The sequence below is a fragment of the Rhinatrema bivittatum genome, chromosome 6, assembly GCF_901001135.1.
Source record: "Rhinatrema bivittatum chromosome 6, aRhiBiv1.1, whole genome shotgun sequence".
In the NCBI taxonomy this organism is placed as follows: domain Eukaryota; kingdom Metazoa; phylum Chordata; class Amphibia; order Gymnophiona; family Rhinatrematidae; genus Rhinatrema; species Rhinatrema bivittatum.
This window is the reverse complement of record NC_042620.1, coordinates 123,965,250-123,979,880: the sequence shown is the minus strand read 5'-3', so window position 1 is coordinate 123,979,880 and position 14,631 is coordinate 123,965,250. Positions and strand designations below refer to the sequence as shown.

The 14,631-nt window shown below is 40.3% G+C and overlaps 1 protein-coding gene across 3 annotated transcripts in view; it reads left to right on the top strand.

Annotated features, from left to right (window-relative positions):
- CCDC141 (coiled-coil domain containing 141) overlaps positions 1 to 14,631 on the top strand; it is a 324,021-nt gene that overhangs the window by 278,309 nt on the left and 31,081 nt on the right. For all 3 annotated transcript variants that reach the window (XM_029605900.1, XM_029605899.1, XM_029605902.1), the window contains exons 19-20: positions 1,903 to 2,097; positions 12,430 to 12,613. In XM_029605900.1, the coding sequence (XP_029461760.1) occupies positions 1,903 to 2,097; positions 12,430 to 12,613 (379 nt within the window). The remainder of the gene's footprint in view (positions 1 to 1,902; positions 2,098 to 12,429; positions 12,614 to 14,631) is intronic.

Sequence of the window (14,631 nt, the reverse complement as noted above, 5' to 3'; positions counted from 1 at the left end):
AATGCCAAATTAATTGGGTGGATGGGGCCATATGGTCTTTTTCTGCCATCATGTTTCTAAGTTTCCCTGTGATTAAAGATTTTGTCTGGTATTTATAAAGGAACATTTAAATTCACATTATTCAACTCTACCCAAGGACTTTTTATCATATTAATACACCCTATTAATAAAAGGGCAAATCCCTCAAATTGTCCAGGTCCTCTTGAGTTTTTTTTGAATTACACAAATATTGTTAACCTCTAATATATTTATTGATGTAATACTGTTCACAGCTGAGATTGTAGATCTGCAGGCTACAAGTCTTTTACGTAAATAAATACATCTAACGTACTTTCCATTTTCTCAGGTAGACCCCTAAATATTTTAACTTATTTACTTACCTTTAATATATCTAGCATTCTGTTCAGACCTTCCTGTCCACTGAAATCCAATTTTTTACATCTCCAATTAACCAGAATATCAGATAATTCCCCACATAGACAATTTTTTTCTCTAACCTCAAATAAACTGCTTTCATTTTCCAACAGCAGCAAATCATCATCATATAATAAAAGTTTAATCCTATCTGATTTATGAAAATCCCTTTAATTTATTTTGCTTGCCTAAGTTTAATTGCTGAAGGCTCAGTAGCAAGCTTATTGCAAATAATAGAGGTTACAATGGACAACCCCGAGGAGTGCCCCTACTAAGCTTAAACAAGGGTGATAATATGATACAACTTTTGCTATAGGTTCTTTATAAATAGTTCTTATCCAATCAATCATTTTATTATCACATCCAAATTTGCCCATGGTCATTAATAGATACTCCCAATCCAGTTTTCAAAAACTTTTTCAGCAATTATTGTATATTCTCTCTACTGTAAAAATAAGGATCTATAAACACTTTGCAGGCAATACTTTTTATTGGACTAATATATTTGTGACTAGCTTTCAAGAACAATTTTTCCTTCATTAGATCAATCAAGAAACAGTGCAATTACATAAGGTTTACTGGGCTGCTTCTTCATGGACATGAAAATGGCAGTGTAGCTCTTGAAAGCTCACCACAGATGCATTGACTTAGTTCAATAAAAAGGTCATCACAACTTATCTGTTGACATTTATTTCTACATATTCAATTGTATTAACATGATAACCACAATACTTTGCTCTTTTAAAGGTGAATTTTGAAAATCTTACTGCGCTGAGATTAGGGGATACGCGAATATGTCAAGCTGGTGCACACCTAGTAGATTTTAAAAGCCGGCCAAATACACATGTATGGCAGCTCGCGCAAATGAAAAGATTTTAAAAAGGGGCGGGATTTGGGGTATGGTCTAGATGGGACATGGGTGTTCTGGGATTTTACTTTGAAAAATGCGCGTAAATACTTGAGCGCAGTGGCATGTGCTGGGATCCCCTGCTGCGTAGCTTTATTTCTGCTATGGATGACACTGTAAGTAGTAAAACAAAAAGAGCTAGACACATCAGCGGGATTTTAAAGATAGGGGCTAACAGGGGGGAAGGGAGGCTATTAAACTAGGGGAATTTGGAAGTTCAGTCCCTTAACTGGGCGAACTGGGAACAACTTTGAAAATGGCCAATGGCTTTGGCGCGCATGGCTTTTAAAATCCCCTTACTTACTTGGTAGAAACAGCATTTGCATGCACATGCCCGCGTCCACTTAAAATTGCATTCCCATGTGCGCACGGTCAGAATATTTTATAACATGTGCATGTATACGTAATAAAATGGCTGCGACCCTAGGTGCAAGCCAACGAATGCGCGCACATGTGCCCACGTGCCAACAAATGTGCATTAATGTGCCCACGTGCCGCAATGAAATTTACCATCTTATTGTAAGAACAGGTTACCTGCTTTAAAGTAAGCACTGACAGACTGATTATTTCTTTCAATACAGGTTTTGAAAAAGAAGGTGGATATTCTGGACAAGAAAGTGTCAACATCTGTAACTAACCAGCCTAGTGATAAAATTGCCATTGCCCAAGAGCCAGTCGATGAGTTACAGAAACAAGTGAATGAATTTAATAAAGTGGTGGAGGAGTACAAGCAAAATCTGGACTTGGCTGAGCATCTGCAACAGATTATGGAAGAGGTGCTAATCAATGCCTGAACGTTACTCACCAGTTCCAATAAGAAACAATTTTAAAAAGTTCACATTTTATCACTATCTTTATTCCATCATTTGAAATAGTGGTATGAGAGTTTTTGCACAAATATATTCATTTCATGATTAAAAAGTTTAAAGAAATATTTTCTTCAAAATATTCAAAGGAACATAACCTTAATTCTGCAAATATTTTAAATGTAAGGGGCCCTTTTACTAAAGGGTGTTACAGACATGCATTAATGTGCATTTGTACACCACCTTTAATGTAGTATTTACTAAAGTGCATAAGGCCTACTGCAGCTGGTAACATGCCGCCAAATCCTCCCTTCGTGACTAAAGTGCCAGCTGCAACGTAATATATATTATGCACTGGCCCCCTGAACTGGTGCAAGCTACTCTCCACCTCCAGACTCTCCTCCCCTCTCCCCAAGGACCTCTTTCACCTGCACAAGTTTCCCAACCCCCCTGCCTTACTCATCCAATGCCAGAAAATCCTGTTTGTGGCTGGAGGCATCCTCATTCCTTCTTGATGAAAATGGTGTCAGCTGACCCGAGGCTCTCCTTCTGTCCTGCATGTGCCTAGTAAACAGAGGCTGAAACATTTCCATAGATATTCTGCCCTCAACATTTTTTCTCTTGTTGCCAAACCAATTGAAAAAAAAAAAAAAAGATACTCTAACCAACTTACAGGGTATTCAGCTCTGTCCCTTGGAGATTTACTCCTATGCATATTTATGCTCACCTAAGACATTTTCTGAATAGAGGTCAGTAAAAATACCTATTGAACAAGAGTCTAGAAGTTAGGAACTCCTTTTAAAAGAGATCTGAGGCTGTAATCATGTGTGATATGAAAACAATAGCAACTTAACTGCTTCCTTTACATTTTACATTTTGATAAGCATTATATTAAGAAGTAAATGCATTGCTCTTTTTGCAATTATTTTGTTATTGCCTGACGCATCCAAAGTGTCAATTAATAGCAAAGCAAGCCTGAGATCTTAGCAGTTCTATTATGAATCAAAAGGAGCAGAAACAGAATATTGCAGGCTAAGGAAAGAAGAAATAATATATTGTATTATGTTTTCTTGTACCACAACCATGTAGGGCCAATGCATTAAGCCATGCTAAATTTAGAAGGTAATCCGATGTTGATTTTTCTGTGCTAACAAGTAGCAGGCCGGGGGTCATGCTTACCGTGGATGTGGCGATACTCACACTAACCATCCTCAAGGTCTCATGACTTGGATGCAGGGGTGGCCAGCTCAAGATCTCATGACTTAGGGGTGGCAAAAAAAAAAAAATCACTGTTCTTGGCAGGATATGGGAAGCAGAGTTCTCCCATTGCAGCCTCTGTCTTGTCATTGGAACATGGGCAGGAAATGTTTAAAAAAGCAGCATGCAGGCATGAGCAAGGGATCATGGTGCAATAATGATCCCACAGAAAAGTTCATGTATGATTGCATGGGGATTATTCTTAAACAGCTCATTATCCCCTATTTGCACACTAATGTGGTTATTTGCATACATGGCATTTTAAAATTGAATGTGGCTTCGCCAACACAATTTAGCATGGATTTTTACTCCTGCCAATTTTTTTGTGCACAGCAAAACATTTAGTCTCTCTCATGCCGTTTCTTGAGTGTATCCCCTAGCAAGTCTGGTTTTCAGGATATCCACAATGAATTCATGAACTGCTTTAATTGCATGCAAATCTATCTCAAGTATTCATTGTGGATATCCTGAAAACTAGACTGGCTAGGTGGTTCTCCAGCTTGAGAAACACTGCTTTGAGCTTGCACTTTGGCCCTATAGTGTGTTACTGAACTTATACATCGATTTCTGTCATTCCCTTCTCCGAGTATGGCAAATGATCTTTTAACTGTGCACTATTAAATGGTTGTGCAAGGGGGTATGATAGTTTTTAAGGCCCCTAAGTGTATCAGGAAAGAGGCCCATACAATCAGTCTGGTGAAATCCAGCTGGAGGAAGAACAGACACTAAAAGGTGAATTTGAAAAGTTTGACACACACCAGAATTAGGGGATGTGCGAATATGTTGGACTGCTGTACACACAAATGAAAACTTAAAAAAAAAAAAAAAAGAACGCAGCATGGTGTGGGTGGGACATGGGCATTCCGGGATTTAACCATTAAATCTGCCCGTGAATACTAACACACATTGGCGTGTGCCGGGATCCTCTGCCATATATCTTTACTTCTGCAATGGATGTCGTGTAAGTTACGAAACATAAAAATATAGGAAGATCAGTGGGGTTTTAAAGGTTGGCGCTAACAAGGGGGAAAGGAGGCTATTAAACTAGGGGTGTTTGGAAGTGCAATCCCTAAACTGGGTGAACTGGGAAAACTGGCCAGTGGCATTGGCGTGCATGGCTTTTACAATTCCCCCGCTTATGTGGTAGAAGTGGCATTTGCACGCACAGGCGCACATCCACTTAAAATTGCATGCACATGTGCACGTAGTCCAGCTATTTTATAACATGCGCGCGTATGTCAAAAAATGGCTGCGTTCCTGGGTGCAGGCCAATGAGGTACGCATATGTTCGCCCACGTGCCGCCTTGAAAATTACTGTCTAAGTTATTCAATGCTAGGTTGTAAGCAGGAGATAATCAGAGGACCGCGTCAGCTCGCATTGCGGTCAACCCCAACAATACAAACCTGCTAATTATACCGCATATATAGTTCCATCCACCCCCAAATTTCACAGAACGACTCTCCACAGACCAATCATCAGACAACCACAAAGATGCTATCCTAAAGGACATAGAAGGCACTGTAAAAAGTTACTAACATCTCTGTAAAAAGCTACTATTCTCAATGTAAAAAGCTACTAACTAATCTCAATGTAAGAAGTTACTAACCTCATTGTAAAAAGTCACTAATCTCATTGCAAAAAGCTACCTAACTTACTGTACAATGTATAACTACATAATGTTGCAAAGCACAATAAGCTAACTTCATTATAAAAGGTCACTAATCTCAATGTAAAAAGCTACCTAGCTTACTGTACAATGAATATCAACCTAAAGTTGCAAAGCACAATAAGCTCGCGAAGCTCCATTGTAAAATAGGAGGTCTACATCGATAGAAAAAGCTACTAACTGTCTCAATGCAAGAAGTTACTAACCTCATTGTAAAAATCACTAATCTCATTGCAAAAAGCTACCTAACTTACTGTACAATGTATAACTACATAATGTTGCAAAGCGCAATAAGTTAACTTCATTGTAAAAAGTCATTAATCTCAATGTAAAAAGCTACCTAGCTTACTGTACAATGAATATCAGCCTAAAGTTGCAAAGTGCAATAAGCTCGCAAAACTCCATTGTAAAATAGGAAGTCTACATCGATAGAAAAAACTACTAACTGTCTCAATGCAAGAAGTCACTAACTTCATTGTAAAAAGTCACTATTCTCAATTGTAAAAAGTCACTAATCCCATTGTAAAAAGCTAGCTATTTTATTGTACAATGTATAACAACATAATGTGACAAAGCACAACAAGCTCGCAAATTTCCTATGTAAAATAGGAAGTCCACATCGATAGACCCCTCTATCTCCATGTAAACCGGTGTGATATGTACAATGAACATCGGTATAGAAAAACAAATAAATAAATAAATATTACTGCAGGAATCAAAGATTTTTCACAAATTATGAATATGTGGAATGAGCTTCTCTGTCAAACAGCACATACATTCAGTTTGGAGTGTTGACATGCTTTTAAATTTAGTAATACAATTGATATTTTTAATTAAATTCTTTAATATATTTTTCAATAGAAAAGGCACATGAACTTTAACAATAAAAGTGCTAGTACTAGTTATAGCACATGTAGAAATTTTCTTTCCATGAATCCTGCTACAACAGCCCTGTCCCGTCCAATCCAAACAGATGGGTTATGTTCCCCTACCAGCAAATGGAGGCAGAGCAAACAGACTTTCTCCATGATATCATCACCGCTATGTATAGGTGATGTGGCATAGAAAAACTTTGGTATTCCTATGACAAAACACTTAAAAAAAACAAACAAACTGCATTAACCAACATGCTGGAAAGAAAACTCCCAAAGACGACTCTTCCACTCAAGAACTGAAGAAAAGATAGATAAGAAACTAGGTCAGACAAAGAGAATAGATACATATAATATATACAGTCAGAGGCAGAATCAACCACAAACAAATAGCAGCAGCATCATAAGGTCCAACTTCCCAGGGGATGCACTGGACTGGTGTAAAAGGATTTATGGAAAGAAAATTAACAGATAAGAAAATGTCTCCTTCCATTACATCCTGCTGCACTAGTCCAGTTCAGTCTAAACAAGTGGAAAGTACCCACGCCCCACTATTGAAGGATGTAGAAAGAAAGGGCTGCTTTGAGGACACCAGTTCCATGCTGCATCCCCCTTAGCAAATGCATTTAGATGGTCATGCTTAAAAAAAAATGCATATGTCCTCTGGCATTCCTCAGGGAATTCAGGGTTAAATCTTTCTCCAAACCTGCCTGAAGAAAGGACAAAATGCATCAAAATGCTAAAGGGAAATTGACCAATGCCCTACAAAATGCTTCAAAGATGTGCCAACCTGGATATAAGCCAAATAAGTAGAAGAATTATTTGGCTTTCAACAAGGTGGAAATTACAGAAGGGGAATAGCCTCTCTTCCTTAAATGTGACCTTTCAAGAGCCTTGCCATTAGATAGAATGAAGCAGGATCTTCCATGATGATCACCCCTGCAACAAGAACCCCCAGGCATCCCGTAGATGAAGTGAAAGGTCAAATCAGTCACATTAAATCTGATTACTACACTCTCTGAGGCCAATCCAGAGCTATGAGAATCACTCGATTGCTTTTGGCCTCAGTCCTGCGCAAAACCCTTGGCCAATCAGTGTCCATGGAGGGAAGACATAAAGAAGACCTTCCTTGGCCAAAGCTGACCCAGAGCATTTATGCCATCATTGCCAAACTCCCTGCAATGACTGAAGAACTGAAGGATCGCGGTGACTTTTGCTGAGAAATCCGAAAAAAGTAGCACTATGGATCCCTTATAAGACAAATCTCTCTTCTTGTGATTTGCAGCCATAATGTTATCTTTATAAACATAGTGGAGTATTTTTGCAGTTACTGGGGGAATCCACTCAATATGCACCAAGTCTGGGGGTTCTCTCCACAGGAATCGGCTTTTGTTCACCCAAAATACCTAGTTACTTAGGCAGCCAACATTCACATAGCTGGCTAAATTCCAGATCCTGTACAGATTCTGAAATGCTGATCATAAAAACATTGCTCCTGTGGGACCTATTTTCAAAGTCTTCTATTTTACTAGAAAGCTACTCATTAGATTGTAGAAGCTGGGAGACATGATTTTGTAGATCTGTGTATCGGTCTTCATGCTGTGAGATCTGGGACTCTGCTGCCTGAATCTTTGCCTCATGCGAGTCCACTCATTCTGTGAGACTCTCTAGAAATGTTTGCATTTTGGAAAGTTGATCTTCTAAAACATCAGTCACTGATTTAGTGACAGATTTTGAGATTTCCAAAGATATTTCCTGAATAACTTCTGCTGGAAAGGAAATTTTGGTACCAGGAGCTTCCTGCATGATTTGTTCTTGTCAGCCATGGTTTTCCGGGGCTTGTTAGACATATCGGGCGACTCCTGGATAACAAATTTGTCCATATAATCACTCCAACTGGTGACCAGCAGGATAGCAAGCACACAAATAAGTAGATTAAGAAAAATAAAATCAACAAAAAAATGATAATCCAGTAGCCATGATGTAATAGGGAGCTGCTTAGGAGCTCCAGCAGAAATGTACACTCCCTTAGCAGGTCATCATGTGAATCCCAGATCTGAAGGATTTTGACATTCTTGTGCATGGCCATCAGATCCATGTGAGACATACACCACTTGAGGAGATTCATTGAAAGATGGATTTTTCCAGGATCCAGAAGATTTGTGCTCAGAAAATCCACTTGAACAGTCAGCTGGTCCGCAATAGATTCTCTTCTGCCTAAGGAAAGAGAAGATTTGTCTCTTCCAAGATTCCTAGACTTTTAGTTCCCCCCTGAATTATTCAGATATGCTACCACTGTCATATTGTCAGACAACACATTGACCACCTTGTCCTTGAGCAAGAAAGAAGATGAGAGAGGGCCAATCTTATTGCCCTGGTTTCTGTCTGTTGATGAACCAGGATGCAGCTTATGGAGTCCAGAGCCCCTGAACTATATGATCCAGGCAATGAGCTCCTCAAATGGAAAGACTCGCATCTGTCATGACCAGAATCCAAGAGGAAGATTGTCCCTTACTGACTCCAGCAGAGGGAGACATAATTCATAATCTTGGGAGTAAGAAAACCTCAGTGGTCTCATATGAGCCCTAGCCCAAGGAACTAAATCCAGAGCTGCAGCCATAGATCCAAGTAGTTGAACATAATCCCAGGCCCTTAGATTCACTAATGCCTTGAACCTCTGCACCTGCAAAATTAACTTGTCTACCTGTTCCAACAAGGATAGGCATGCCCTAACTCTGTGTTGAAATATGCCCCTGAATACTACTTAAATTGAGAAGGAGAAAGATTGCTCATTGCAAAATTGACTACGCAATCCAAGTTTTCTAAAACTTGAACTACTATGTTAGATGTTTGAATAACTTCCTGGTAAGACTTTTCTCTTATCAACCAATTGTCCAGAGAGGAATGAATCAACACCCCCTCTCATTTAAAAAAGGCCTCTACCATCACAATTATCTTGGTGAAAGTCTGTGGAGCTGTTGCTAAACTAAAGGGAAACATTCTGAAATGAAAATACTCCTGCAGAATATAAAATCATAGATACCTCTGATTGTCTCATCTGATAGGAATATGAAGATATGCCTCTGACAGGTGCAGGGAGGAAAGAAACTAGTCCTATATCAGCACCATCAGTACAGAGCAAAAAGTTTCAATTCTGAAATGAAAGATCTTAAGATTGTTGTTCACTTCCTTGAGATCAAGGATAGGTCTATAAGAACCATATTTCTTGGGAATCATGAAATAAGTGAAATACTTCTAAGGAAACCAGGCCCACCATTTGAAATAGCTGAAGACGTAGAAGAGTATCATACACTGCCCTTTGCTTGGTAGTTGAGGCACAGGGAGAAACTATGAAGGTCTTAGGAATGGATGCACCCCATTCTGGGTGTAACCGAGATGGATAACATCTAACACCCACTAATCTAATGTTATTAGGGTCCATTCCTGGTAAAACTGCTGCAAGTGACCTTCTACCAGTATAACCAGAGAGTAGTCCCACTGAGTTTCATTAAGAAAACTGACCAGTTCCTGAGATAGGGTTAGAATCCGATCTAAGTTTCTGGAAACTAAAAAAGAATCAGACTTTTTCCTTTGAACTCTGTGAACCCTGAAAGGAATAGGAGGCTGACTGCCTACCAGTCTATAGAGCCTATGATCTCAAAATTGACCACAATCCCTATCAGACATGAAAAAAGTCTGGGGCTTATCTTCAGGAAGCCTCTGGGGCTTCAGCTCCCCCAGATTCTTAACTAGCTGCTCCAGATCTTCTCCAAAAAGGAGCTTACCCTTAAAGGGGAATTTCCCTAGCCGAGACTAGAAGTCTGCAGACCAGTTGCAAAGCCAAAGAAGCCTTCTGGTCATCACTGATTTAAAGGAAGTTTATAGGCAATCATAGAGGGCATCAGCTAAGAAGGCTGCCACAGATTCCATTCTAACCACTTCCTTACTCTCAGGAAGCTGCTGAATCCAACACAAAAGAGAGCTCTATCCTCCAATCCTGGGAATCCTTGAGAGAAGTGCTACTCTTGACAGTGACTGCCGTAACCAGCACATCTACTTCCAGCATCTGAAATAAGTGCTGAATGTTAGGAGGTGAATTTGCAGCTTTGCTGGCCAAACCATAATTCCAGGACTCTTGTATAATTGCTACTGATCAGGTAATATTTCTCTTGACTCTGTTAAACTGCCACCAAATGGGGATAATTTTGTAACGTTACATAAGTTGGCAAATAGACAATAATTTACACCAATTTTCAAAACGGTCTTGCGCATATAAGTCTGCTTTGAAAACAATCTTCCCAATCTAGCTGCAGAAGTTACACCTACTAAATTACTCACAAATTTTTCATGAAAATTTACATGCAAGCTTTTTTAAATCAAATAGTATGAGTGTAAGTACCAACCATCCCCACTTCCATCCTAAGGAATACTTTCACTCAGTCTGGGCAAACTTACACACAAACATTATATACACATGTAAGTTTACCCGTGTATCGGGTGGGGAATTTTGTAAAAGCCATTTCTGCACCTAAAACACTGTTTTTATCTGAAGAAGTCCTCCTGAAAATTACCCTCTATGAGAATAGCTTTCAAATGGGCACACAGGCGCACATATACGCGTGTGTGTCAGCGTGCACCCAGAGACACGGTAATTTTATAACATGTGCGCATGTTATAAAATAGCCTAGGCACGCAAATCTGTGCACCTAATTTTAATATTGTGCATGCCCAGCAGCGTAAGTTGGCTGCCGACTGCATTTTAAAACAGATGTGTCCAGCCAAGGACCAGTTTCACCAGTTCATCAACCAGTTCTCCTAGGTCCTCCCAACTCCCCTGGTTCTTTAGCTTACACTTTCCCCCAGCTACCCCAGACCCTTCAAATCCCGCACAGATGCCTGTATTTTTTTTTCACTTGCACCTCCTCCATAGCAGAAGTAAAGTTACATGGCACTGGACCTGGGCATTTGCCCAGGCACGTAGTTACTTGCACTCACATCTCTTGGCACCTCTCCTGGAATGCCCATGCCCCGCCCACACCATACCCCTTTTTTGCTCTGATACGAGATGTGAACGCATCAGCACTTGTGCGTGCATCCACCCGCTTTATAAAATTGTATGGACACATGCATGTGCTAGATGTGCACCCTTCCATCTTTTAAAATTCAACTTTCAGTGTTTTCTATAAATCTCAGATAATAACTCCTTGGTTATCACACCCAGCTGGGATTTTGGGACATGAGTCTAATAGAAGAAGCACCTTGGTATCCTAATTTCTGATTAAAGATAATTTCCTGGCAGTCTTGGTCCAAGTGTCAGACTACAGAGGTGTCTCTGCTGTAAGGCAGACTTTCTTTTCATCCTTCCTATTTATTTTTAGAAATAAATGTGTATTACTCTGTTGTAATTTAAAAATGATTTATGTTTTTCCTTAACAATGGATGGGAGATTTATTCCATGCCATTTTGTAGTTATTGAAAAATACTAGCAGTCTGTCAATATTCATTTCAATACAATTTTCAGATGAAAAAACACAAATTCGGGAACAGAATAAGTGTAGACTGAAAGCTTCTTAAGTTGTTTAGTGTCAGCAGTGAAAAGTATTAAATGGTAAATTAAAATGTAGCTCTCAGTAGGCCTGATTTATTAAAAGATAATTTCCTTAATGAATGAGAGAAACCTTTGATAAATTAACCTCTAAAATTTCTGGCAATTGAAATGCATGTGACAACAGACATAGAAATGAATTAATTTTATAGGATATTAGACATTCTGTAAAAAAAACCCCCAAAAAACAGTATTTATAGAAATGTTAGGGACAAAGTGTATGGGTTACATGGCTTCTTCAGAGCCCTCTCGTACTAGTAGTGCAGTAATACTGAGTGATCTTAACCGTAGGGCTGTGAATTTGTTGAAACCCCTTTTTTGGTTTGGTTTGTTTCAAACAAAGCAAATCCCTTGTGGCACCAATGAACCCAAAATGGGTATAGATTTTTCATTTTGGGAAGTAGCACACACTATTTCCTGAAAATAAAAACATACTAAAAAAAAAAAAGAAATAAACCACCCTAATGAAACAAAATTTGTCTGGGAACACCCCCCAAAATTTGGAGCCTGCACACCCCTCTCTAATGGGAGGGAGATATATTTAAGAAAATGACTTGCTCTCCCAGAACTGTAAGGGATGATTTTCACAATAGGAAGTTTGTGTGTTTAAACTGGAAATAAAAAGCCCTAATTAGAATTTTGCTTATCTTGGAAACCCTGGACTTGGGGAAACCACCTGACTCAACAAAGTTACTGCAGTCAACAGAGATGTGCTGTTAAAATTTTACAAACTGAATTTATTTGATTCTAGCAGCCAGGGCCACACTAAAATCTATTGCAAGGTTATAGTTGATTACAATCATCTTATGACAGCAATTTCCGCAGTGTTTATTTTATCTTGCTCCTCAGTGACTCCTTTATTTTATTTGAAAAAAACGTGTCCTTTCTCATAATATTTCAGTGTCAGTTTTGGTTTGAGGAAACAAGTGGCACAGTGGTTAGAGTGGAGAAGTATTCTGCCGAATGCAAGACAAAAGAAACCATAGAGGTTCTTTACAAGCAGTTCAATAAATTTGTTCAGCCTACAGTGCCGCAAGAAGAGGAAAGAATTCAGCAGATTACTAACCTGGCTAAACAGGTGTATGGTAAGATCTTTTTCAGAAATATGGCAGCACAATAGGCAATTTGATGTTCAGGCTTTTTTTTATGGGCCCAGTAATGTAATCAATTAGCACAGAGCTGTGAAAGCAATAATGTATGCATAGTGACTAGAGATGTGAATCGTGTCCTCGATCGTCTTAACGATCGATTTCGGCTGGGAGGGGGAGGGAATCGTATTGTTGCCGTTTGGGGGGGTAAAATATCGTGAAAAATTGTGAAAAATCGTGAAAAATCGAAAAAACGTAAAATCCAAAACCGGCACATTAAAACCCCCTAAAACCCACCCCCGACCCTTTAAATTAAATCCCCCCCAAATGACTTAAATAACCTTCGGGTCCAACGGCGGTCCGGAACGGCAGCGGTCCGGAACGGGCTCCTGCTACTGAATCTTGTTGTCTTCAGCCGGCGCCATTTTCCAAAATGGCGCCGAAAAATGGCGGCGGCCATAGACGGACACGATTGGATGGCAGGAGGTCCTTCTGGACCCCCGCTGGACTTTTGGCAAGTCTTGTGGGGGTCAGGAGGCCCCCCCCCAAGCTGGCCAAAAGTTCCTGGAGGTCCAGCGGGGGTCAGGGAGCGATTTCCCGCCGCGAATCGTTTTCGTACGGAAAATGGCGCCGGCAGGAGATCGACTGCAGGAGGTCATTCAGCGAGGTGCCGGAACCCTCGCTGAATGACCTCCTGCAGTCGATCTCCTGCCGGCGCCATTTTCCATACGAAAACGATTCGCGGCGGGAAATCGCTCCCTGACCCCCGCTGGACCTCCAGGAACTTTTGGCCAGCTTGGGGGGGGCCTCCTGACCCCCACAAGACTTGCCAAAAGTCCAGCGGGGGTCCAGAAGGACCTCCTGCCGTCCAATCGTGTCCGTCTATGGCCGCCGCCATTTTTCGGCGCCATTTTGGAAAATGGCGCCGGCTGAAGACAACAAGATTCAGTAGCAGGAGCCCGTTCCGGACCGCTGCCGTTCCGGACCGCCGCTGGACCCGCAGGTTATTTAAGTCATTTGGGGGGGGGGGTTCGGGAGGGTGGGGGATTTAATTTAAAGGGTAGGGGGTGGGTTTTAGGGGGTTTTAGTGTGCCGGCTCACGATTCTAACGATTTATAACGATAAATCGTTAGAATCTCTATTGTATTGTGTTCCATAACGGTTTAAGACGATATTAAAATTATCGGACGATAATTTTAATCGTCCTAAAACGATTCACATCCCTAATAGTGACTAAGTCTTAGTTCTGCTCGGTGAGCACTGTTCACTCAGTACTGTTTGTCTTATGGCTAAATGTTGCTCATGAATTGTGATTCCTGATTAGCTCCTGTATCATGGGAAAATTCTTTATAAAATACATTTTTCTTTAGCAGTAATCGCCTCTAACTTGCTTTTTGGCCTCCATGTCCTCAAGTAAAGACTAGACATTCACCGATAAAAATGTTTTAACCTTCAGGCAATTTTTCCTTATGAATCACTAAATGTGAATTCTATAAAATTAATACTTAGATGTTAAGAGGCAATTTTCAAAGGCATTTTCATGAGTAAAAGTGTTTTGCTCATGGAAAAGGCCTTTTACAAAATTGCCCAGCTGACTGGTGCATATCGCCTGTTTGTATGTAACTTTACCCGGATCATGCAGACACGTCCCCGTGGGCAGAGATGGGGAGGGATCTGGAATTTGCGTTTTCAAAACTATGAAATCATTTTTCTGAAACTTAGCATGCCCATAACAGCAGCTCTAATTGTGAGTGGGTAAATTTGGTGAGATAAGTTTCAAATTAGACCAGGGGTGTGTAAATCTGTTTTGAAAGCTCGTGCAACTTGCGCACGTTCTTGCCTCCTCAGGCTGTTAGAAAACTGCCCCTTTACTGTGTATGACATGAACACTGAAGCAGTAAGGGGGTAATTGTGTGACTGTGCACATTGGTGTAATGATGACTGCAGGTACTTTTAACTCGCAGACTTTACACCAGTTTTCACCAGCACTATCCACACACATTTACAGCTGGATC